This window comes from Myzus persicae, unplaced genomic scaffold (assembly GCF_001856785.1).
Source record: "Myzus persicae strain clone G006 unplaced genomic scaffold, MPER_G0061.0, whole genome shotgun sequence".
Classification (NCBI taxonomy): Eukaryota; Metazoa; Arthropoda; class Insecta; order Hemiptera; family Aphididae; genus Myzus; species Myzus persicae.
Genome location: NW_019103904.1, coordinates 92,237 through 118,537, shown reverse-complemented (window position 1 = coordinate 118,537; position 26,301 = coordinate 92,237). Strand labels below are relative to the sequence as shown.

The 26,301-nt window shown below is 28.3% G+C and overlaps 3 protein-coding genes across 6 annotated transcripts in view; 2 read left to right on the top strand and 1 right to left on the bottom strand.

Moving 5' to 3' along the window:
• The first annotated feature begins 10,317 nt into the window (after positions 1 to 10,317).
• On the top strand, positions 10,318 to 17,984 carry LOC111036134 (aspartate--tRNA ligase, mitochondrial). 3 transcript variants are annotated; one of them, XM_022318041.1, is made up of 14 exons: positions 10,318 to 10,451; positions 10,527 to 10,643; positions 10,724 to 10,920; positions 11,171 to 11,312; positions 11,717 to 11,893; positions 11,965 to 12,062; positions 12,150 to 12,248; positions 13,475 to 13,645; positions 13,706 to 13,882; positions 14,450 to 14,629; positions 16,885 to 17,175; positions 17,246 to 17,425; positions 17,507 to 17,693; positions 17,769 to 17,984. In XM_022318041.1, exons 3-14 carry the CDS (start codon positions 10,855 to 10,857, stop codon positions 17,936 to 17,938), a joined length of 1,938 nt encoding a protein of 645 aa, XP_022173733.1. In that variant the 5' UTR covers positions 10,318 to 10,451; positions 10,527 to 10,643; positions 10,724 to 10,854; the 3' UTR covers positions 17,939 to 17,984. The 3 variants fall into 3 exon arrangements, with proteins under 3 accessions (XP_022173733.1, XP_022173731.1, XP_022173732.1); XM_022318039.1 differs by having other exon boundaries at positions 10,527 to 10,611; positions 17,769 to 17,938; XM_022318040.1 differs by having other exon boundaries at positions 10,527 to 10,618; positions 17,769 to 17,938.
• An 18-nt stretch (positions 17,985 to 18,002) lies between these two features.
• The window catches only part of LOC111036133 (protein eyes shut), a 47,198-nt gene continuing 38,899 nt past the window's right edge, over positions 18,003 to 26,301 (bottom strand). For both annotated transcript variants that reach the window (XM_022318037.1, XM_022318036.1), the window contains exons 17-22: positions 21,006 to 21,197; positions 19,936 to 20,177; positions 19,709 to 19,853; positions 18,584 to 18,759; positions 18,248 to 18,488; positions 18,003 to 18,190 (exon numbers count right to left, since the gene is read on the bottom strand). In XM_022318037.1, coding sequence (XP_022173729.1) covers positions 18,033 to 18,190; positions 18,248 to 18,488; positions 18,584 to 18,759; positions 19,709 to 19,853; positions 19,936 to 20,177; positions 21,006 to 21,197 — 1,154 coding nt within the window. In that variant the 3' untranslated portion in view covers positions 18,003 to 18,032. The remainder of the gene's footprint in view (positions 18,191 to 18,247; positions 18,489 to 18,583; positions 18,760 to 19,708; positions 19,854 to 19,935; positions 20,178 to 21,005; positions 21,198 to 26,301) is intronic.
• On the top strand, positions 22,337 to 26,017 carry LOC111036135. The gene is made up of 3 exons (XM_022318042.1): positions 22,337 to 23,502; positions 23,603 to 23,807; positions 25,790 to 26,017. Exons 1-3 carry the CDS (start codon positions 23,451 to 23,453, stop codon positions 25,830 to 25,832), a joined length of 300 nt encoding a protein of 99 aa, XP_022173734.1. The 5' UTR covers positions 22,337 to 23,450; the 3' UTR covers positions 25,833 to 26,017.

Sequence of the window (26,301 nt, the reverse complement as noted above, 5' to 3'; positions counted from 1 at the left end):
AATACAATTGATAATTAAAGATCATAATTTTTAATAGAGTAGTAATACATAATAATATAATACTGAATTTGGTCTATTCCCTATTATGACATTCAAATATCACTAAAAGTGCATTATAAACAATTGGTATGTTACAGTTATATAGGTAATTTATAAATCGTGAACCTAAAATAATTTTAATCAAACAACAAAACTAAAGAACAATTTACTGTTCAACATAATGTTTTGATTGTAAATGCCTGTAAGACATTAAAAGCAACAAAGAGCATGATAATTATCTTTGATTTTAAAAGTTCAACATATACTTTTGTAGTTTGCAACCTCTCAACAAATTAAAGATATTCTTTTACAATTTACAGTACTACTTAAACAACCTATTAATTATCATTTAGTAAATTTGGTTTTCATTCACATAATATTTATTTTTTAAACTTGCACATTGCACAGTTAGCAGTATACAGCTTTAGATTGTCTTTAGGGATACTCAATATTTTCAGAGGAAAATATTATAGAAATGAAGATGCCAAATCAGACAAACAGCCAGAATTCACCAAGTAAACATTTATATTTGCAAATGAATTAATAATTAATTGTGTATGTTATAATATTTTTTAGTTGATTATTAAAATCAAATTTTCTGACTAAAATTATGTTATTAATTGATGAATAAATCATTATCATTTGTTTAGCCATTGCAATTGAGTAAAATCAAAATTTTATGAAGCAATGCTAACACTTGAGTGATAAACCATGAATCGGGTGCAGTAAAAAAGTAATATTTCAATAGAGAAAACTGTTGTTGTGATATCGTTTTTCATATTTCTCATACATTCAGTGGTTGATTAATGGGGGCTATAATTCTTATTATTTATTCAAATAAAACAATTTCCTAGCATTATTAGTGGTCATCCAGAATGATTAATTGTTTAAAAATGGGAGTAATAAGTTGAATGTAATTCTAAGTTAACATATTTTAAAATATTGATAAACATATCTACATAATTTTTTTTTTAATTACTATTTATGATAGACACAAGTTCTAAATATATTCTTTTAATATTAAAATCTTATAATTTTGTGACATTTTGAACTACTCAAGGAGTGTCCTGAGATATTACAAACTCTTATTTTTCAAATGAGACCCCTTTTTAGATTCTGAAAGAGAAATGTATGTATTTTTACTTAAAATTGATAATGTTGTTTTCCTGTTGTGTGGCTGGCCGATAAACATATTTTCCAAAATAACTATTCCCTTTCAGAAATACATATTGATGCAGTTGAAGAAGTTATGTAAATCCTATGACCTAAATTAACAAATGGCATGTTTAATCTTAATTTCACTAAGCAGCACAATAGTTTAAATTCAATTAAGCTATAGTCTACTGATTTATATCCTACCACAGAGGTACTCAAACTTGTTTAGTTTTAATATTTATAATAATAACGTTAAATGCATAGATTATATCAAGAAATTAATAATAATTGCGCATAGAAAACTGATATTAAATGTTAAATATTTAGAATAAAACAACATTATATTAATCGTCATTATCTCTCTGTATCTTTTTTTTCTTCTGTGTCATGATTCCTCTAACAAATACTCGCTCAGTTTGTATATTTCTGCCCTTACACAATGTAAGACAAAGTAAAATACAATGTTTATGGTAGGTAGCATTGAATTGCATTAAAACAAACACATCATCCTTCATCGACATCTATGTGATAGCTTTGGCTTTTTCTCAGAGTGCATCTATGTAATATCAGCTATCTGCATGCCAAATGTCAGCCCAATCTGTCCAGTGGCTTAGGCTGTGTGTTAATGGATCAGACGTTATCCTTTTATTTATATAGAGGTTATAATGTTGATGGCTGTCCAAAGAATACAATATTTATGTCCACTTCTTCATCACTGTCATTCACTTAGAAGCTTTAAATGTTTTGGTATCTCTTGATATCTGATAAATCTTTTATTTAAAAAAACACATTAATTCAGCAATATGAAACTTCTTAATCAACTTCTTATATATACCACTATAAGAATTTAATCAGATAAAAAACAATTCTAAATTCCATTATATTAATTACCTTCAACGATATTATATACCATGTTAACCGATGAACTGGTGTCAGAATGTTTATTGTCAGAACATACAGCTGGTTTAACTAAAATATATTCAGTTAATTTACTTCAACTGATTAACAAAATTAATAAATATTAAATTCAATTAGTAGATAAATACAATTTTTAAGATGCACAGATCACATAATATGACCAAGTTTTTTGTTGATCAAATAAAACTTGTGCAGTGATTTTACTACTTTAGGCAAGCTTTGTCTTCTGCATCAAAGTCGAATGCTGAAAACCTTGATAACTTTGAAAATGTCGAAATAGCAATGCCCATGAATTGAAGGCCATGTCCCCACTTTTTTCAAATAGCATTAGGATTTGGGAGAATGTCGTGCCACGGCTAAAACAAACGTTTCCAATGAGGAAAAGGTGACGATCAAGGATGGCTGAATGAGGATCAGTGGGACCTAAATATTATATGATTTTCGATTTTCAATCCATAGCTGCACAAATTGAACATTATCTACTATATTGGTAATTACACTAATTAGCGTTTAAACAAATATTTATTCAATAATTTACATGTGTTTGTGAGTACAATTGTAGTCTGGGGATTTTTTTCCTAGGGTCTGAGTTTTTTTCCGAAGAATTAGCGTACATGTTCTTATCTGCAGCTCTAGACGCCTTGAATCCCCGCGCAACAAGTGATAACAGTTGGAAACCCACATTTTCTTTTTATTCAATTTAAAATTCTGCTTATATGCCATTGTGACGCTCCCGTCGGCGTAACTTTAAATGGCAACATGTGTCCGCACTCCATCGGTCAGCTGTTTCGTGTTATTACATACCGTTATCATGCCATTGCTGTACCGGTAATAATATTATGCCTTTTAATGTAATCTGTGTACACATATCTTTACTTCTTTTTAATCTTTTTCATAGTTTCCTTCCTCTTGTTTGTTCGGCGCATTATATTTTTTCGTTATCCTCGTTTCAACAAGATCAGTATTAAATCCACGCTCCGATCGCTTTCCCCGACGTGGACTCGAAAGTTGCCGATTTTTCGATTGTCCGGTTATCGGGTAAGTCTACGGCTTGTACGGCCATATTGAATACCACATTTGTTACTAGAATGCAGTAGACATTTCAATCCAAAGGTTAAGCTATCGACCTATCTTATTAAAATCTATGCACAACGTTCCTGTGAAACAAATATGTGTTTGTCTGTAAATGAAATCGCATTGCTATTATTTTATCATAATCAATATTGCAACAGTGGATATTTGACATATAATTTTATTTATGTAGATACTATGATTTATTAGTATAGAAAAACAAGGGGTGGCTGGTTTTATTTAATAGGATAATTAATATGGTGTACAATGGAAGGGGAGCACTATACTAATGGTTATTTCATCTCCTCTTCATGAGAGCTTCAGAATCAGATACATTATTATATTATTGCCAAAGTGTAATGTTCAAATTATTAAAAATTATAATTATTCCTCAGGTGTGACATACCTTATACGATGCTTTTTTTTTGCTATAATTTTAGTTAGAACGAAATATAGCTGAAGTTCTCAACTGAGCGAATGTTAAGCCCGTAACTAATTTGTATATGTATAATATCTGTATCTATTATTTTCATATATTTAAATAAAAGTTTGTTTTAAATATTTTTTTATGAATATAGATAAATTAATATTTTTAAATACAACTTAAAAATCTATCAAACCAAGCTAAAAAAACAATTATTTTAATAATAATATCCAACATTTTGTGTTTAGTCCCCCCAATTATTTTTTTAAGTACTGGAAAATGTCTAGTTTTCATCCACCAAAGTAAAAACTATATTCAATTTTCTGTCGGAAACTTCTTTTGAAGTTGATGATCTGAGCATTATTTCTACTAGAGAGACATTTACTTGTCATTTACTTGACATCAGTCAAAAATAAATTAACAAATAATAAAACAAACTTATAAATTATTTTCAAGTAATGTTAGTTGGTATTTATAAAAGCAATTTATATTACTATTATATTTTATAATCCTTTAACAATATCAATAATATGGTCTAGCCGTTCTAGGCCTTAGCTTAAATTATAACAGTTCACATAAAACAACTAATTATATTAGTTGTAAGTTATGTTTACAGATAAAAAATTTAAAAAAACAATTATCCGTTTCACATAAAAATATTATACTAAACATTTACTATAGTAATTATTATGTGTGAAAAGAAGGGAGGGAGACAAATTTGAAAATTGGACAGAAAAACTAGTAACATCTAAATTATTAATTTTACTTTCTATCGATTACTCCAATACCAAACATTCACTATTTTAAATAATATTTATATGAGAGGGAAAAAATTAGAATGAAATTTATTTTTATTTTTGTATTCAATTTATGATTGAATCATGAAAGATAATGATTAGAATTAGTATGTTGATGGCTTGTATTTTTTTTCCTTTGATTCTATACAATGCTATCATAGCTAAAAATTTGTTTCAAGCTCCCTTGAAGTAGATTTTTTTGCATTTTTAGGCATTTTTAGCTATAAATGCATTTTATTGTTTTTTAAGTCATTTTTTTCATACTAAGAGTCATTTTTTTGTAGTGTTGGGGGGCATTTTTCTCGAATTTTAGATTTTAAAGAAAATTTGTATAACATATGACAAACAAGATTAAATTGACATAGACATTAGATGTGTTGATTGACGTGCTTATAATTGCAGGAAAAGGAACTATTGTCAGTCGTCGTATTTTGTTTCAAAACATCAGACACATTTTAAATGTACAGTGCTACAATGTAATATTAGTATTAATGAGAATATTTTTAATATATCTTTTTTTATTTATATTTTACTTTTTAATTAATTTTTAGTAATTTTAAAATGTAAATGTATACTATTGTTTATTAATTTAATAATTCATATTTTAAATTACTATTACACCCATTATCACACCCATATCTCTAATAAAAATTATTATTTATGACTAAATTGTTTTCACTTATTTAATTAGTTTTTTTTACATTATTTTTAAGTTCATTTTTTGAAGTTTTTAGGGCATTTTAGTTTGTTTTTGAAGTCATCAACATTCTAACTCTAACGATGGCCAATAAGAAAAATAATCTTTATAGGAGTATGCAGTGGCGCAACTAGAAAATAATTTTCTGAGGGGAGGGGTTTTAACCTATAAAACTAAATTCTGGTACTTTTCCGAAAAACTAGATTTTTTACACATATATAAAAAAACAGTTATTCATACTTATCACCCAACCAAAGTCCTCTCCTCAATTACTTGAAATAATAATCAAAACCAAGATTCTCAACACTTTTGAATAATATACTAGCGCACTTATAAATGCTGCTTTTAATATAGCATGTACACATTTATGGTTTATTAAAATGAATTGCGAAAGACCTAATTCCTTGCATTGCTTTAGGACTTTGTTTTATGCATAGGTACGATCTGGTCTCAAATTTGGATCAGTGGTTTGGAATCCTAAGTAACTTAGTTCTTATAGATAAAATGAGAAGTGCCACGTTTCCTTTACATAAAATAGCACTTAAGACTAATTCATTTGACAGGTCTTTTGGTTTCTGAAGTTGAACACAAAGCAATATGATCTAATTGAAATCTAGACACACTTTTACTTATGTATTTTTTGTGTATACACTTTTAAATGGCTCCTATTGCTGCTCTAATTTATTACAAAAAATATACATTCATGTAGAATATAGCCGTAACTTCCGTTGTTTCTTTATAAAACCCCAAGTAAAATATTTTGTTCTAAGTACCCCCATATATTGAACCCTTAAATTTCTAAAAACTATTTAAATACTTATAATTTCTTTACAGATAACAGATAGTAAGTCTATCTTGAATGTAGAGTTTTTAACCTTATCTATTTAAATTTTATTATTTGACACTACGTCAAAAAACCCTTTTTATTTCTTAACATTAAAATTGATTATAAAATTCATCTTTCATTTTTGGATAATTTATATATGTATTTGTATACTTCCTTTCATTCAAAAATCTATTTTATCATCAAATATACCTAAGGCCTGTGAACTAAACTAAGCAAATTAATTACCAAATTCTTTGAACAAATGTATTTACTAATTTGATATTTATTAATTTAATGATCAAGAGAATTCGAAAATAATATTAATAGATCCATGTATTATTTAACAGGAACTGCTGTTGAACCATAACTCAAAAACAAGACTAAATCAATAATGTCTTTAAACAAACAAACTCAATACGGTGAAGGAACAAGTGGTATGAAAAAATCGGCTAAAAAAGGTAAAAAATCAAATCAACCATTTTCCAGTCATGAATGCTGTAAGGCCAATATTAAGCTTGACACGCCTAAAAAAGAACCAATATCAAAAATAAATAAACCGTCGACTACATTTTGGTTCATAGCTCAGCTTTTTGTTATTCATGCAAATAGAGACGACTTATTATGGCTAGACAATTTTATAAAAGACTTTGAAAATAATAATGATGATAATGCAAACGATAGAGCAGTTGACTCAAACAAAGGTAATGAAATCGAAACTGAGGCAAAACGAATGCTGAAAAAAAAGCTAGAAATGACTGCCAATAAAGAAACATCAATTGTAAGTCCAAATGTTCAACCACATATAATGAGATTTGTGTTTCGATGTCCTGATGGGCGACAATTAATTGTTTCGAGAGAATCACTGGAATCAAATTTGACTCAAAATCATGAGGCGCCAGTAACCAAGCCTTCAGGTCCAACTCCGCCTAATAAAATCAGCTCTGAATTCATCTCAAGATTAATTAATTTTGATGATAAGTTCAGTCATTTGAGAGGAATATCTCCTAAGCAAATAAACGATTATCTATGTAAATGCCGTGAAGAAGGTTGTCTTGAAAATATGAAAATGAAAATCGAAAAAATGGATAAAAAGATTTTAAGCTATAAAAAACGTGGCAATTATTCTCTAAAAAAGGAAAGGAAAACTACATTAATGTATAGAGAATGTCAAGATATCTGTTTAATATTAGAAAAATTTAATGACGTTATTTCAGGAAGAGAGCTTCCTTACTTCATGTTCCACTAACATTAATAATATTTTATGTTGAATTTAATGTTAATGTGTAAATTATAATGGGTTAGACTAAATCCATAATCAGAATGATTTATGTTCTACTTACATTTTAGTACAATTTCTTAAAATTGGGTGTTTTAAAATAATATGTTACAAATGTATATTTGTATACAACTATTCCAAATGAGATTTCTCTCATTTTCTCACATAATATTTTTGTATAATATTTTTGTATAATATCTTTAAAAATGACTGGATAGTAATATTATTTGTATGGCATACACATTATAATGTATCTGCTGTATTTAATGATATGACTATTAATTGATTTATTGTATACTTTTATGTTCAAATGCTATATTATATATATTTATTTTAAGCAGCTCAATACTCAGTAGTTTTACTTTTAATTGTATGTAATGAGATTTAAAACAGTGTTAGTTAAAAAAAATGTATGATCAGGTTCCTTCTTCTCTTGATTAAGTATGTGCTATAAGTCATTGCAATAATAATCTATTTTTCTATAACTATGTGTAACAAATAAATTTATTATTTGAACATCGATCATTTAAAATACAGGGTCACCAAAAAAATTTAAGTCTTTTATATTTTGATAAGCTCTATTCATATTATATAAGAGGAAAATAATTACTAAAAATGTAATAATTAGAAAAATATGATTGTTAAAATTTGCTCAACGTGTTTAAAATATTTTTATATATAATTGTATCAACTATTGAACTTAGATTTAGATGGATACTTAAAATAAAAATAAATAAAATTAAGAAAATATGACTTTTCTATTCAATTTTTAAAAAATTATTCTCAAGTATAATCTTTTACTTAGAATTCTGCTATAAAAAAATCTACTATAATTTTCAATTATTAAGAAAAATACATCTGTAACTAATTATTATAAATATAATAATTAGCTTAAACTATTATGTTTAAAAAAAGTTGAATAAGTAAATACCACTTTGCTGTAAAGTAATTTTCGAGAATGGTTTTTGTAATTTGAATTCAAATATAAATTATTGCACATGAAATACGATTCTAAGTCGAGACATTGTGTCACCGTAGTCCTATATAAATTATAAAATTTAATCTTATATATTTAATTTATCAAATAGAATGCTACACGGATAATAATCTCTGTGGAGATGTAGAACATAAAGTTAATTATGATGTATGATGGAGGTGGGACTAATATTATACTCAATATTATTGTTCATTAGTTAGTAGGATTCGATGTGAAAGCAATAATTATTAATTAAGAGGACGCTACATGGATATTTATACTCTCCGTCTTAGAAGTGTGTAACATACTAAATTTACACTCAGCAGATCACTCTTAGCTCTGCTTAGCTTATAAATTAGGTAGAGTAAATCGACTTATTACGAAGTTGATGGTATTATGCGAGTTGTTTACGATAGTTCAGTTTTTTAAGTAAAATATGAGCATTTTTTAATTTACCATATATTATTTACCAGAGGCGGTTTAAGTATACTGTTTTTGGTACACTGCACCACCAATTTATATTTTGGGGGGGGGGGTGAGTGGTTGGGGTTTTCAGCGAGTTACTTTAAGAATTTCATGAAAACATGTCCTGAAACCTTGAAAAATATTGATAATAATTCAACAATTAATGCATTTAGCCATGAGAATAACAGCAGCGATAATGATAGCATGAGTTCCAATGATCAAGATTCAGATGTATTAAAACTATTAGATATTTTTAAAATCCTCAGTAATACAGGTATGTTGGTGGCGTTTCCAAATTTGTACTTGGCTTACAAAGATATTTGCACTTTCCCTCCAACGTCTGCAAGTGCTGGATGGTGTTTTATGAAAATATAAATAAATATAGTGTATATTTGAATATTTAAAATTCATCAAACTTATAAATAAAAACCAGCAATTATAATAAATATATATATTTTTTATTTTAAGTAATCAAAGCTTCAATATAAATAAAAGAGTAGGTACATACTTTTTGTTTTTATTTGATTCATTACTAAATACAATGTATGTACAGTAAAACCTGTCTTGTGCAGAATTGCACTGCACCAATAAACATTTCTGTTTTAGGCAGATTTCCATGCAACTCAATAAAAAGGAAAATTCCGTAATATAGAGTAATAATATTCTGCACGATTAAGGTTGTAACATTTTCTGGCCAATAATAAAAAATATCATTGACCTAAACTTAAACAAATCTTTGAAGACAGTATGAGAGCAGATGCAACGATACGAAACGACAGGTAAACTACGACTACGGTGACATTAATAAGCACTGATGTGTAGATTCAAGATAAAATGTACTTATCTGTCGTTACGTATTGATCGTTCATCTTAATAATTGTTTAGTAGCAAAATAAATGTGGGTGCCTATCAAAAATATTTTTGTTCATTTTATGATGTGTTTTTCCGTGTATATGATTTGTGGGACCAATAAATAGCTTTCCGTTTTATCAAGGGTTTAATCCTATGTTAAATTATAGAAATCTGCCATGATAAATTTCCGCACAGTAAAGGATTGGGTCTTATCAAGGGTTCGGATAAGACAGGTTTCACTGTATATGTTTTACTATTTTATTAATAAAAAGGTAAGTGAACAAAATAGTTACCCAATCATTGTGTACAGTTAATAGACAAAGTGTAAACAACTAAACTAAAGCATAGATTAGATATACTAGTATATTTAATCTATGACAGAAGTTAGTAAAAAATTAGGTACCTATATATATTAAATTTTTATATATATTTATTTGCTATTTAGGGGTGGGGGAGGGGTGTCTATATATTGTCTTGCACCACTAGGTACAATACATTCAAACCACCTCTGTTATATACATATAATTTGCTAAAAAATTGAACAGTAGTAAAAAACTCACTTCAAAAGTAAAAACACAGATTGCGATCTGCTGAGCGTACCTAAATTTGCGATGTTATGAACTGGTAAGACGGAGACAACAAATGCCCGAGTAGGGTCTTTTTAATTAATAAATATTGCTTTCATATCGTATACTACTAAATAATGATCAATAATGTTGAGTATAATACTAGTCCCACCTCCACCGTACATCGCAATCAACTGTGTGTTATATGCCTCCACGTTATCTACGTGATAATGAATAATCAAATGAGTTATCAAATAAACAATTCACCTTCGGTTATGATAATTTCCTCTCGAAACTTTATGATTTTTATTTTGAAGTGAGTGCTTTTCAATGTGCTTAGAAAATCTATTTAATTATTGTTTACAGTACGATCATTATCGTCCATTATGGTGTGTTTGTCATTTGAGTACATCGACAAAATGTAATAATTATTTTAATCTTTTATACTCACGTTTATTTTACAGACAGAAGACTTCTGATTGTGTTAACGCAATTTGTGTAACAGAGCAGTGTGATGATAAATGATTATTTCAATATAATTGAGAATGTGTAAGAAGTAATTTCAATTATTATCACCTGATGTACGGCAGCTGTTGTAACAATGGCTTTTTGCGGCCCACAACCATTCAACAAAATTTTGATATTCTTTTATACTTTTTAGTGCGCCTTAAACAGAACTCATTGATTACCGTTTGAGTACACTTTGTCATTATACAAATATTATTTTTGAAAACACATGAAAACAAATAAACATTGAGTAGGTAAATAAATCATATTAACTATTCAAGAAATATGTATCACACAAAATACTTAATGGGAGGTAAAACAAATCTCTTCCTTCAGAAATATATCAACCAGGCAAGTTATGATTGTGTTACTATATAGTTTACTCTATGGAGGATATGAAATATACTTGCCAGTGACCAGATTACAGTTTGTGATGATTAGACAACATCCATTTGTTTCCCCGCCTCCAACTATGCTCACCATGTAGTAAAACCCCAGCCCTGAGTAGGTACAAATTGGTCTCTGAGTATATTTCTTAACTGAAGTAGAGTATAGTTTATACAGTCATTATGTGTTTAGTTAATTTATGTGTACTTTACAGAATTTAATATCAAGTGACTTGAGAATATTGTCAGCAAACATAAAGAAAAATATACTCACAAAAAGAGACAAATTTACAGCTGCAAAAACTGTAGACATTAAAGAAATTGTAAAGGAATATAAATATGCGTCTGGATTGCATGGTAAGCAGTATTCTATTATAATCATAGACCTTATACTAATAGACGTAGCAATAGGGTCGGGTGGTGCGGTGATGGCAAATTACGTTACAGTGACGTTTTGTTATAATAAGTCAATGTAACGAAAACGTTGAAATCAAAAACCAGACAAGGAGACTTGTAAGAAATATTCATGAATCATATTATAATACAATAATTATTTATTCTATGCACAATATTGTATGCTCTACACACATCCACAGATGTGTGGAACTACACAATCAGAGTTACCCATGTTTGCCGCAGAAACTATTAACATGTTCCATTTAATAGTATAAAGTCTATGATTATAGTACATCTTTAAATGTCTCAAATCATTATGAGAAGTGTAATTTAATATTTCCTATTTTAATTTTTTATCTTCATAGACTTTTCAAATGTTAATTTATATACCTCCCGCACTCACACATGTGGCCAACTAAGAAATGAAGACTGTGGAAAATCGGTTATTCTTTGTGGTTGGTTAGAGTATGTACGAATGAATCGTTTTATTATTTTAAGGGACGGCTATGGTTCAACACAACTCATTATTCCTGAAAACGCAAGTATTATTATTGTTTTTTCTTAATTATTTCTGTAACTTGATCAACCAATTAATTACTATATTTTAAACTAGGCACAGAATTAAATGTTTTTATTAAAAAAATACCTCTGGAGTCAGTTTTGATGTGCTATGGTAGCGTAAAATTAAGGCCTGTTGAGGAAATAAACAAAGTAAGTTGTATTTATTTACTAGGTATTGTAAGTATTTACATATATCTTGTATTAAATATTTTATTTGTTTATTTATGTGTACTATAGAATCAAGCAACGGGAATGATAGAAGTAATCGTTGATCAATTACTACTACTTAATGCTGTTGACACTATACTACCATTTCAATTACGGAAATTTAATAAGGTAGCTATTACAATCTTATTTCATTGAACATCATTCCCCATGTATTGTCTTTGTCTTATTAACACATAACAAAGCAATATTTTTGTTCAGTAGTTCCAATATTGTGTTGTTAGCTTAAATATTTAAGTGAATTGACTTTATCAATTAATTTAATCAAACTTATAGGTAAGACCTGTGTTCTTTTGTTGGTTACTAGAATATTTCAATTTTTAACCTAAACTTTGTCCAGTTAAAGAGTGCATTTTGCCATACATCCAATTGACAGCAAAAGGTCTAATTTATTCCACCATGCTCATGATGCCGCCACCTACCTCGCGTGGATTATTGTCGCTTTTTTGGTCTCCACCTTGTTGTGCTCTCTCACTGGACAGAATATAGTTATGACCAGGGTTCGGGACATAAAGCATTTTCTTATTTTTATGGATTGGCTTAAAATGTAGCAGATCGCCATGGAAGTGTATGTAATTTTACACACGTTCAATTATGAAATTTGAAAGTGCATTTTTTTGCTTTTTTCTGCGATTTTTTAAAAAAATGCCAATTTCCAGTTTTTATATTATTTTGCCTTTTTGATCAGTTTTCTAGTTTTTTATGGTTTTCTCCTGCAAAGTTGGTTTTTATATATTTAAAATTAAAAATAATTCTTATCTTATCTACGTTGCCTCGTATTTAATTAATTAATTAATTTTTTTTTCAATTATTTGTAAATATTGTTTACATTTTATTTTTCAGAAAATCCATAAAATCCTTAAAATCTCAAAAGTGAAGTTTAATTTTATTTTTTTTGTTATACAAAAATAAAGATTTTTTTTTTGATATTTTAGGTACAATTTTTTAGTTTTTATTTTTAAATAAATATTTTTGCTTAAATTTAAGTTTTTTAAATGCTTATTTGAGTGCCTATAATGATGTTTTTTTAAGCGCTTATTTGAATGTTTTAAGTGCTATTAGTCCCGAGCCCTGGTTAAGACTGTTGAGACTTGTGAGTATGTAATGTACTGCAATTTCAAAATGCTTGTTACTCAATTAAAAATAAATGTATTGTCATAAACCAACGAGATAACTTACATACATCTAACCTTTATAACACTGATATAAAGCTAACCACACAATTTGAAATTATTGAATACAATTTGCCATGTTATCCATATGTAAGACTACATATTATGTTTGTGTGGCGGCCTCTAAAAATTAATTTTGATTCTTTTTTGTAAATTTGATTACAGGCAAATGAATCGTTAAGATTAAAATACCGTTATGTGGATTTGCGATATCCTGAAATGCAATATAATTTGCGCCTAAGGTCTAAGTTGTTGATGAAAATGAGAGAGTTTTTAATAAATCACCGAGAGTTTGTCGAAGTGGAAACTCCTACATTATTTAAAAAGACTCATGGTGTAATTATTATTCAAATAATTAATTAATATTTATTTTAATAGATCTATTGTTATTTATAGGGTGCACAAGAATTCATTGTACCAACTCACGAAAAAGGAAAATGTTATTCATTGGTTCAAAGCCCTCAGCAGTTAAAACAAATGTTGATGGTCGGTTCCATAGATAGATATTTTCAAGTAGCAAAATGCTACAGAGATGAAGGTGCCAAATCTGACAGACAGCCAGAATTCACCCAAGTAAACATAAACCAATAAATTAAGAATAATTATGATCATGTGTGTTATACTTTATGAATAAGCAAAGGACTTCATAGCATTTGCATCTTTGTTTTTCACAGTCGTAAAAACAAGCTAGAATTACATTTGTTTCATTTCACGACCAAGCCAAATCTTTTATATTGCATTATTTTGTATATTTAGGTATTATTTATGTTTTTAGACACATTTAGTTCATCTTGTTTACCTAAATAATTAATTGTTATGCTATTTGAAGCGTATACTTTTTTCGGGATATTTATGCACATTGCAATAAATGTAAATAATGTTTATTAAAGGACAAATAGTTTCCATACCATTTTATTATTTAAAATCCTCTGTCGCATTTTGATAAGGTATTTAAGTGTATATTCTTACCGACTTGAGTATTACATTTCATATATATTATTGTTATCATTTCAGATACTATTATTTAATATTTAATTTTGATTATTAATTAAGTAGTGATATTTTTAGTGTATATCTTAGGGCTATTTAACCTCTACCATACTATAAAGTTATAAACTTAATCTATTAACATATTTTTAGCTGGATATTGAAATGTCATTTACCAACCAAGATGGAGTAATGTTACTCATTGAAGAGTTGTTATCATTTGTCTGGCCATCGGAATTGGGTAAAATTAAAACACCATTCCCTCGATTGTCGTATGAAGAAGCAATGCTCACATATGGAAGTGATAAACCAGATATCGGGCGTAGTACAAAAGTAATATTACAATACAACCAACTTTTTTATTTTATTATTTTCTTTAAAAATAATCAGCTATCTCCTAATGGGTATGGGTCAACTGTCCAAATGTCATATGCTCAAAAATGTGTGTTGGAAGTTCATGTCTTCAAAAGGTTATTTGTTAAAATTTATTTTTCTTACTCCCCTATACTTTTTGATATTACATGATGTACATTGTTTTACAGAAGTCAATAAAAAACATGTTTCCCATCTAATTTTCTAATGCTGCTTTTATTTTTTATAAATAAATAATTATTAATGCTTTTAGCTACACCACCTCGAGTACTATTTAAAATGTTAGTGTTCATTTTTAAAAGCACATAGTTCTCAGCTACACAATTAACTGTGTCTTATACTGTACGATGCCTACTACTACCATAACTTATTTTAGATCAAAATGTTTTCATTTTTTTTTTGGTACGTATAGGATATTTTTCATAATGCATATTATTGTAATTATGACCTACTTATCGATACTAATCAAATAATAACAAAACTATGCACCTATATGACTATTTATTATATATACATGATAAACTTGTTTTCTGTGTGAGATATAAGATCACATCTGCTTCTGATATTCTAAGTAGATTGCCAGTTTAATTTTTAAGTTCTAACAAATAACCTTTCAAACAAATCATTTTTTGAGTATACAACTTTTTGAAGAAACAATTTTTTGATAACAGAACTTTTAAACACATGACTGTTGAATAAGTGCTCAGCATTCTTCCTGATATACCGTAATAATAATTAAAGTAAATAACGCTGTTACAATAAAAATATTAAATTCAACGGTACATATGGTAGAACTAGTGACCTGATTTATATGCACTTAAAATATAAAAATAGAATGTTTTTTATGATTTAAAGTTTCATCAAAATATTAAGTAATCTTGTATATGCATAAATATTCTTTTTTGGAAAAATATGATTTTTCGTAAAAATATATTAAATACTTAAAAATAAATAGTTAAATTAATCCTAATCTGTAGAAAATTATTCAAACAGTCATATTATAAGTTCTAGTGGGTCCGGCCTGCTCTCTCCTGTTTCAACTTCCCTTTAGACTAGAGGCAAAGACCTTGAACGACACTGCTCTCAACCTTAGTCTGCAACCATAGTCCTTTTCCTCAAATTGATATTTTAGCAATGTTATGTTCTTATCAATATTGCTATTTGTCTTTTCGTCTTGATGAGGGTAAAAACTGACAAAAGTCAAAAATATTTTTGCATTTACATTTACATTTCTTAAAAAATATTCAAATTAAACCTCAATATGTCAATATATTCCTAATATTTACAATTTTCCACAAAATATTCTTTAACCTTGAAATATGCTTTTTTGTGTACTTAAATATGTTGGTATAACAGTTCATAGGAAAATGAATCGTCAAGAAAACTTATCCAATGGAGCTGTACTCTATATAAAAAATATGTTAAAACATCAAAATCCAGTCCCTAGTTAAAACTATAATTTTAATGACGGATTTTTCAGCTTAAAATATTCTATAAAATTATTTTACGAGCATTTTGTATAAAAGTTGATTTTAATCTACTTTAATACTCTTGAATAACTCACTATAATACACCACAAACTGCACTAAACCAACTAACCTTTTGTCACCTATAATAATATTGATTTAATAACAATAACACTAGGAGGTACAAAGATAAAATGTAAACAGTTGTTTAAAATAATAAATAATACAATAATTATAAAATAGCGGGTATCCCATATATAAATGAACACAAAACTGTGTTATCTCGGATATTAGAGTATAGTCAATAATTCTATTGCCCAACCATATTTAGATTTTAATAAATATCTAATCGTACTTATTTATTACATACAATTATTTATTAATTAAGAAATCACTCTGAGAAATTGTGTCTGGTATTATTAAGATAACCAATGCCGTGGTATCTATTGGCAAATATCTCATTGCAAATATTCTAATGCTAAGTTCAACTCTTAATTTGCCATGTAAATAAACCAATAAATATTACATTAAAACATTAGCAGACACCCATAATGCTTATTGATGCATACAATGCCTCAAAAGTTTTATTTCTGTAGACATTTTTTAAAACATATTTTGTTTTTATAAAATAAAAAAGTAATTTGTGGCTATATTTGTAACTATCATACATTAATATATATGCTCATAAAATACCATTTCTACATTAATTAAATGTTTTAAATTAAATGTGTATTGAATTATTATTTACAGATTTCAAACTGGACAAAGTATATACCAAATACATCAAATGAAGTTTTTACACTTGTTTTAAAAAATTCTGAAGACAAACTGACAAAGAAACAAATAAATGATTTAAAAACATTAATATCCACCAATTACCCAGATGTTAAATTCAGTCTTTTAAATATAAGATCATTAAAAACTTTCAAAGAAAATCTTCAAAAAATAATTAATGGGATTGATGTAGCAGCTGTGCTTGCTGCTGATAATATATCTGAGCATGATTTAGTAGCTATTGCTAGTGGTTCAAAATATAAAGCTGTAATTTATTACTTTAAAACTACTATATTTAATTTATTACATATTTTCATGTTTAATCCTCAAATTACAGCTATCAGCACTGGGTAAAATTAACGAGCATTTCAAAGTCGATAATTTTAATGATACCCGTTGGCGTTTTGTTTGGATAGTCAATTTTCCTCTATTTGAAATGGATTCTGATCAAATTCAATCGGTTCATCACCCATTCACGCAACCACAAACGGAAATTACATCTGATAACTTATTAGAGGTAAATTAATTTTTCTTACAACTATTAAATTTTTTTTAAACAAACATTTTATAGGAATAATATTTAAAATTATTTTTATAGGTCAAAGGGTTTCATTACGATTTGGTATTAAATGGTAGTGAGGTAGGAGGAGGTTCAATTCGTATACACGATGCTGATCTGCAAACAAAAGTTATCGGATCCATTTTGAATATACCTATTGAGACTATGTCTCATCTAGTTGAAGCATTAAAGTCTGGTTGTCCTCCACATGGTGGAATAGCTTTAGGTAATAACATACAAAATAAACCACTACTTTTTCAATAAATTGTATCTTATAAAATTATATTTTCATTTTTTTTAGGTGTTGATAGATTACTTTCAATTTTGTGTAACACAAATAGCATTCGTGATGTTATTGCTTTTCCTAAAACTTTTGAAGGAAAAGACCTGTTGTCTGGAGCCCCGACTGAAATCACTACAGAAGATATGAAAAGATATCATTTAAAATTTGACAATACAGAAAAAACATAATATTAATAATAAACATAAGTATATTGATTGACTGATTGAAATTGAATTCTTTGGAATTGATTATTTTGCTCACATTCATATAACTGACATTATTTCACCATGTATCACATACATCTACATTTACGCTCTCATAGTGTTTGAAATCAGTTATAACATTTTCTTGAACAGTCAGTTGTTCGATGCATCCTCGAAAATTACTTTTAAATAACTCTTGTCTATCATTTAAGAAGAATTTTTCTTCTGGAACTCCTCCTGTAAAAATATTTGTTGTAAGAAAATATGAACAATATATCTAGATTTATTTATTACCTAGATAAATTATATTATCATTCAAATTGAACGAATCTATATTGTGGTGATATGGATCTGATATCCAATCATCTAATTCTAATGTTATATCTGATTTTGTGACATTCAACCTCACTGTATGCCATTCACTATTGGTTATGTTAGACTTCGGTGCTGACAGTTTATTGGGTCTTTTATAATTTTGTGCCCATGTCACTGTCAATGATCCATTAATTATTCCTAAACCCATGTACCACTCTTCCTTTAAATAATAAAAATAAACATTTAATACTGGAGAAGTTACTAAACAATACCTATAATTAATGGATTGTGAGTAAAGATCATTATAGTGGGTACCTGTGATGTCCAAATTAACAATCCGTTGTCATATACCGTCGAAAAGTTTAAACTTATGAATTGTGTTTCATTATCCACAGTCGCTTCGTCATTACCTTCTCTTTTAGTTAGTGAGGACAGTTTGCTAAGAACTAAATACCCATGTCCTTTGAATAGTGGTGGACCAGTTGGAAGCTCTAAGAAAGAATTACAACATTCTTTTTTTATCTTAGTTAAATATTATTACACAAACATTATATTCTAGTACATATTTTTAAATACTCAAAATACTATTCAAGTACTCTCAGCTATTGGTATCTATATATAACTTTATTCTAAAAGCTTTTCAATAGTGTTTTAGCAATAATTTTATCAGATACTTAATCACTTCTAAATTGAAATATGGAAACCTATAAATTGGTAGGTAATTAAACTTGTTATAAATTGTTTGAACACAGATTTTATTCAAATTTTGTGCAGTAAATTTACCCATATTATTTTGTTTTAGATACAATAACTTATTATATCAATACTCCGCATAGTGTTGATAATTATAATCAAATCTTAGAATTCTAATTTTAATAATCTTAATTCTTTATGTTATGTAACTTTATTTTTATTTTTGGTATTTGATTATTATGTTTACATTATTTTTTTTCATGGCGACTACAGAATCTTGACTTCGGTGAAAAGATAAAGCTTAAAATTACTTACTGAATTAGTTAAATACTCTAAGAACTTAAAAACTGAGTCTAACTTTAATAGATGCTCTAGCAACTACTAATAGCTTAAATATCTATTTTGATCAAAATTTGAACTTCAAATGTTCCTAAAAAAATTGTAAAAATAATTAAATGATTACAACTAGTAAGTAATTCCAGAAAAAAACTACTTAATATAAGAAATTTTTCAAATCTTAAAATCAAAAATGTTGATATATCTCAACTATTTATAGACCAAATAAAAAATTATTATTATTGAGCATTAGACCACCCAACTCAAACTTTAAATGTATGTATTTTATTTTGTAGTACTCCCTAATATTGACACTTCGTTGAAAACGTATCTACCGTAGTAGTGTAGTACAGTAATATGCAATATCGTTTCGAGTAAGAAAATTCTTTACAATATCGTTTTGGAATATACCTTTTGTACAGAACGGACCGTCCCAGCCTGGAGGGCATTTGCACACGAACGATGTGTTGCCACTTTCACTGACACAGTGTCCTTTGTTCTGGCACTTGAATTCGGTGCATGGTGCTTGCTTGCTACAAGAGTCTCCAGTGAACTCCTTAGTGATCAAACCGATATTTATACAATTATATTTATGACATCAGAAATGAGTTCATGACGGGAAAAAAACAAGAACGCACCTGAAGGCAATGGCAGTGCGGTTTCATGTCCATGTCCAACCAACAGCTTCCTCCGTGATGGCACAAGTCACCGCCGCACGGTGTCCCGTCACAATCAGCAATGTTCCTGCCAGCAGCAATCGATGAATAGTTTAGTGTTATTGTCTCGTAGTCGATAGACAGTCTGCGTATGCATCCGGCAAACGGAACGGGAAGTCCGGCCGTGGAACCGGGTGGCATGCGGGACAAATCTGGCAAACCACCTAAACCGAAACGAAAAGCAATTATTACAGGTAGCTTTTGAAGTACCTATATAATATAACGTATGTGTGTCGACACTCGGTGACATCTGATCAAACTGAGTAACACTGTAGTTAGTCCATGGTAAGACCATGTGTTGTGGTCTTTGATGGAGCAAAAAGACACTAAGTCGGATAGGGCCTAGTTCCTAGGACCTGAGTTTTTTTTACTTTTTAAGATCTTCAAGTTTAAAAAAAATACAAAAAAAAATTAGTTTTAAGCCTTATTTAATTTCATAGCATTTGAAATGTTGTGTTCTATAGAAAAATAGAGGAGGAATTGTTTAGAAATGTTCGAATATATTATGGCTTTTATTGTACTATACCCTATTTATAGCATTTGCTTCTTGGAGATAGGTGTCGTCCATAGTAACTATACAACCTATATCAGTGGTGAATATCCTATATCTCAATAACCTTATGGATTGAAAAATATTTCTCCCTGAATTAGTTAATGAGTACCAGGTGGGTAAGTATTAAAAAAATTGTATTAAGTTCGATAGACAGTCAATGGAAAATAGCCACCACTGCAAAGCTTTGCACTATGACTTATTCAGTGCAATTCAATGACTACAGTGTAGTCACTATACTATTTTTTTGCTTCAACCGAAAGTTGGGAAATCCTTCTGAAGTTTGTTGATTTTTAATCAATTGATAAAAAAAGCAAAACGAAGTGGGTGGTTTGAAAAAATACAGTTGTAATAAAAATGTATGTTATAGAATTTTCTCATAGGGACTCGCAAATCCTAAGAACGTCCCTGTATACCTACTACTCACGGGCTCAATACATACCAAAGTATATGAGATTGTCAAAGTTTGAAATGCCCTCCGACGGCTGCAGGACAGCGTAGTTGACCATTCCGTCGACCCACAGATACAGCTTGCGGCGATACCGTCCCACTCTCACACTATGCCATTCCGATAGCGTCAACACTCGACCGCTGCGGACCACTAGCACGTCGTCTTGACGTCGCGTTTCGCCAACTGGAGACATACAGAGAAAAGAATTACTAAAACTGCAGTGATTAAATTGATTTTCAAGCCCGAGGGTGAAAACCATCGTTCAAATTCTTACAAAATTTAGGAGGGCTTGATTAAAGATAAATAATAATCTCGGTAAAAATATTTAAAGAATTGACAAACTAAAAAAAGTTGTTAATTACTGAGGCTACATCCGAGGTGGGTCCCAAAATTAAAATTCCTGTTCTAGTTGGGTCCAAGATTTTATTCGGTAAGTACCTACCTAAAACTAAGGCTTAACCACTTATTACTGTCTATGATAAATTTGTATACACACGCAGGTATAGGTTTTTTCAATAAAAATATAATTTATTAGAATTTTACAAAATATGATAAAAGTATTTAGGTAATACAATTAGTATACAATACAAACAACAAAATATTAAAAATGTTAAAAACCAAATACTACAAATAACTGTTTTCCATTATGAAATACGATCAATAAAAATTACTTTTGTGATGGTAAAAATATATAAGACATACATTTTACAAAATCAAATCATTTTTACTAAATCATTTTATGATTTACAGAAAGTGAAATATCTAGATTAGGTATGTATCAATACTATTGTGGTAAGAATTAAATTAATTATTAATTGTACAACAGTGATATTTTTGAATCGTATTTTTATTATAAAATACCAAATATGTATTATTAACATTTTAAATATTTTTTCGTTTGTATTGTATATTTGTATTACTTACTTAAAATAATTCAGGGCTAGTCCTAGTGTTGGGGACACAACCCGGATGAGCCTGTTTTTGAATAAGTCAACTGATAAAAGTAATTTTTATTTCAAAATCCAAGAATGGATACATATTTTTAATACTCTGTAGTCTATGGATTTTACTCAATGAATTTTTTAAGTAAGGTTTTCGACAATTAAATAGAATATGGATGTATTTAACAGCTATTTGACACTTAGTCAATTAAATTTAAAATGTTATTTTAATATACCTTTATTATATTGTATATCCACTTATACGCAAAATATTCCATTATATTCATTATTGTTATTTACCCATTAGTTGAGTTAGTTAAATTATACTTATTTAACAATATAATTATAACTTATAAGTTATAAGTCTATAACTTTATATAACTTAGAATAAACATTCATATACAATTTAAATGTTTAATTATAATTCGGATCACAATATAACGCTTAATTCACCACATAAATCTGTATAATAAGCCACTTTTGTTATATTCAGTTGAGTAACTTGACCGATAAGAATACATTTTAGTATTAGAAATGCAATTTCACCACCAGATTCTTCACCAGAAAAAAATACTTTATACTTTTAATTCTAGTTTCTTTACTCTTAATAAAATTTTAACGATACTGATTAATTGAGCTTCATTAATAATATTTTAACTTAATTTTTTACGATTTTGAAAAGTAAAAGACAAGGTAGACAAAGTACTTTTTGGAGTTATGTAGAATATTTCTCAGATGTGCCTTGAAACAACTATTAATAGAAATTCAAATTGATTTTTTTTATTACTAATTATTTTTGATTGGTGTTTAAGGCATTATGTAGATTGAAGTTAGTAGATAAAAACTCTAAAGAACCCCGACTTGTTCAGTCAGTCGATTTAAATTGGTTTGCATATGTATAATATATAATTCTTAAACAAATTATATGATCCAAAATTGATACCAAAAAAGTATAAATCTATCTTTAATTTGTCACCCAGAAGAACGCTAACAATTTCGACGTCATAAGGATCCGGATCTTGTCTCACCTGGCACAACCACCACCAACAACACCACGCCACACCCACAACCCTCATCAACATTAGCATGGCCATAACTATTATACCATAATACCTTTTGTATTGTACTTTGAAGCAAACGATAACATAGGTGGGGGTATCGATATATATACATTTCATATTGATTAATTTATAATTCAATTGGCATATTATTATACAGGTAGGTATGCCTCGGATTATAAAGTACGAGTACCCATGTTCTATGTTTGGAATATTTGGGTATACACTTTACCGACTGCGGACATAGAATCATTAATAGGTTTTAAACGAGTTTCTACTGTTAAATGTCTATACATATCTTATAATTTACAGAAAATAATAATCATGCCAGTGTGTGTATTATATTTCCATTAATGGGCCAGAAGAATAAAACAGGAAATCTATTCAATTTATAGGTACATTAGGGAAATACTACCGTTGCTTAAATTATTTGAACGATGGGAAATATACTCATATTGCAATTTAATTTCAACGAGGACAGACGTATCTGTGAGTATAAGCTTAGTTACATTGGCGAAAAACGTTAAATAAAATTTTTATTCATAAAGCAAACACAGTTTCAAACGAATCAAATTGATTTTATTTGCAGCTATTTCAATCAACATGAGTTCTACCGATCGTGATGCAAATTATTACACAAAGCGTCAGAAGAATAATGAGGCGGCCCGATTAAGTAGGTTGAAACGAAAAGAAATCGAAAATCAAACTGAAAAAGAAAAAAGAAAACTTGAAGCATCATATGTTAAACTGCACCGGGAATTACTTCAGATCCATAAAATGAAATTAGATCAGGCGTAAGTAAAAATACTTTATATTATATTCTATACTATACATACAGGGTTATTCACCAAGCATGCTCAACACCTTTTTTTTTTAAATAATACATTAATTCAAATTCAGATTTTTGGAATTTTTAAATATACTTAATTTTTTGCAGGACCCCTTAACATAAATTCGGTTTTCTTTTTTGCTATTTCGGTTTTTATATTAAATTTATACACAAGGCTACAAGCAATTGTATTATTTACTATTAATTCATATAAAAAAATTGTATATGATTGTGTTACAGTTGTAGGACAGGGGGGTCTTATTTTGTCGGGGCCTGGTTATAGGGTTTAATAATAGATTGTTATTGATAAGCAACCAACATGATCGATGTCGTACGACGTAAATTAACAAAAACAATATTAAATGTGTGGACATTTAAAATACTTTTATGATAATATACTATCATCTGGTCCACCAAATTGTTTTGTTACTTAAATTCGTTAAAAATTGGTAATGCATGCACACAGGGCCGTAGCTAAGAATTTTCTATGGGGAGGGTTCAGTTCCATAGATAGAAATTTTATAGAGGATATTACTATAGGAAATTGCATTGAGTAAAACATCAAAATAGTGAGAGTAAAACATTATATTTTCATTATAACACTAAGTCAATTTTTCTCGGCTTCTTTGCCATTTCATTTAATACTTCATCTGGTGTGATAACAACATTTCTATAATAACTCAGTAACACTAAACCATTAAAACCATTAAGACGATCCTGTTTGACAAACAATTCAATAAAATGAAATCAAAATAATCAGGTTAATTAGAATTTATTGTTTATACATAATTATTAATTATATTATTGTATATATATTATATATATAATATATAATATTAATATTGTGCAGTCACAACTCACAAGTCACACACGAAAAGTGCCCTCTATCTATGAGTTATGACCGTTCTACGTGTACGAAAGGCTCCGTAATTCGACGAGAAGATACGTTTACGCTATCATACACCTTGTCACCTTGAGCACTATACTATAAATACATACATAAATCGATTATCGATCATAATATAGATATATAAAGTATTTATTATTTATTCAGTTAAAAAAAAAAGATTTGAAAATTTTTTTTTAAATTTTAGAATTAACTAGAAATTTTTAAATTTTCTATTTTTCTAAAGGGGGGGTTTGAACCCCTTACCCCCCCTGTAGTTACGGCCCTGCATGCACATCTTCCCATTTTTCCTTTAATAATGAATTTATTCAAATGCTGATTTTTTGGAATTATTAGATATAATTTATATAAGTAACTTCTCAAAGGCGATTTTTTCAAATTTTTAATTTTTTCTACTACTCAAGGAGAACACTTAGCAATTACTAATTATTGTATAGTTGTAAAATTCTTTTTTATCTTATTTTTAACAAATTTTCAAAACTTAAGTTAGCTCCTGAATACGGGATTTGTACTATTCCAACAAGCAGTGGTGTAGCCTGGATTTTTTTCTTGTGGGGAGGAATTTTCAGCCCTTAAGCCCCCCCCCCGTGCGGCACTGCTATCGTATAAGCCGTTAGTACTTAATATACCCATAACCTATTATAAAGGAAAAACAAGAATATGTTATTTAGTTTATTCATAGACTCATCGTAAATTGTAGAAGTTAATGAATAATGATTCTACACTTTCTGCGGATTATTAAATTATATAACGTGTACCTACTCCTCCCATTATTGCAATTTGTATAGTACACAACGAATACTGAACATTTTAATGATAAAATATTAAATGACGGGACTATTGATAAAATAATAATTACTGTAAAAATTATTGACCAATTAAATGTTAACTGCTTAAAATCATTAATATTATTAAAATAATGATATAATTCAATAATCATAATAATATATAAATTAATCGATTTTATTTTGTAATACCTCCAGGGCAGTAGGGCTCTAGCATTACTTAATTATTAATTAGCTCTAATATTTTGTTTTCAGATTAAGAACATCATGTTTAGAACAATTAAAACGACAAAGTTAATATCATTGGTTGTATGCAAAACATCGGTATAGTGAATATTTTTGGTATGTTTTTTTGTAAGCACCGATGTTTTTTTTATATCATTTGTCAACTAATTCAAAATATGTAGTTACAGCGATTAATAATTTTTCTTTTCTTTTATATACTTAAATTGTTTACTTATGATTACACAACTAATGTAAAAGTTTCAGCTTTAACAAACAACAAAAATTGTATTAATTTAAAATTAAATATATCATTTTAACCTAAGTTACTTTTTCATTTATAGTCTATAGTTGCCTCTATAATTATCACTTTTTCGTTGGTTTAAGGAAATATTGGTTTTGCGTAATAATCATTTTCGTTTTTCTCAATTATTTTTAAGTGTATATTACTATAATATAGATACTGAGAACTATTTTATTTTGACTCCACAAAAGAAATACTAAATCTAATTAGTTACAAGAAACCACCAACTGCTTTAGCTATT

Bases quoted from the DNA above. Each gene is read 5' to 3' on its own strand.
- LOC111036134 (XM_022318041.1), top strand. From the start codon at position 10,855: ATGTATCACACAAAATACTTAATGGGAGGTAAAACAAATCTCTTCCTT. The intron at 10,921-11,170 runs GCAAGTTATGAT...TGTACTTTACAG, and splicing joins TTCAGAAATATATCAACCAG to AATTTAATATCAAGTGACTT. The intron at 17,176-17,245 runs GTAATTTATTAC...CTCAAATTACAG, and splicing joins GTGGTTCAAAATATAAAGCT to CTATCAGCACTGGGTAAAAT.
- LOC111036135 (XM_022318042.1), top strand. From the start codon at position 23,451: ATGGGAAATATACTCATATTGCAATTTAATTTCAACGAGGACAGACGT. The intron at 23,503-23,602 runs GTGAGTATAAGC...TTTTATTTGCAG, and splicing joins CAACGAGGACAGACGTATCT to CTATTTCAATCAACATGAGT. The intron at 23,808-25,789 runs GTAAGTAAAAAT...TTTTGTTTTCAG, and splicing joins AAAATGAAATTAGATCAGGC to ATTAAGAACATCATGTTTAG.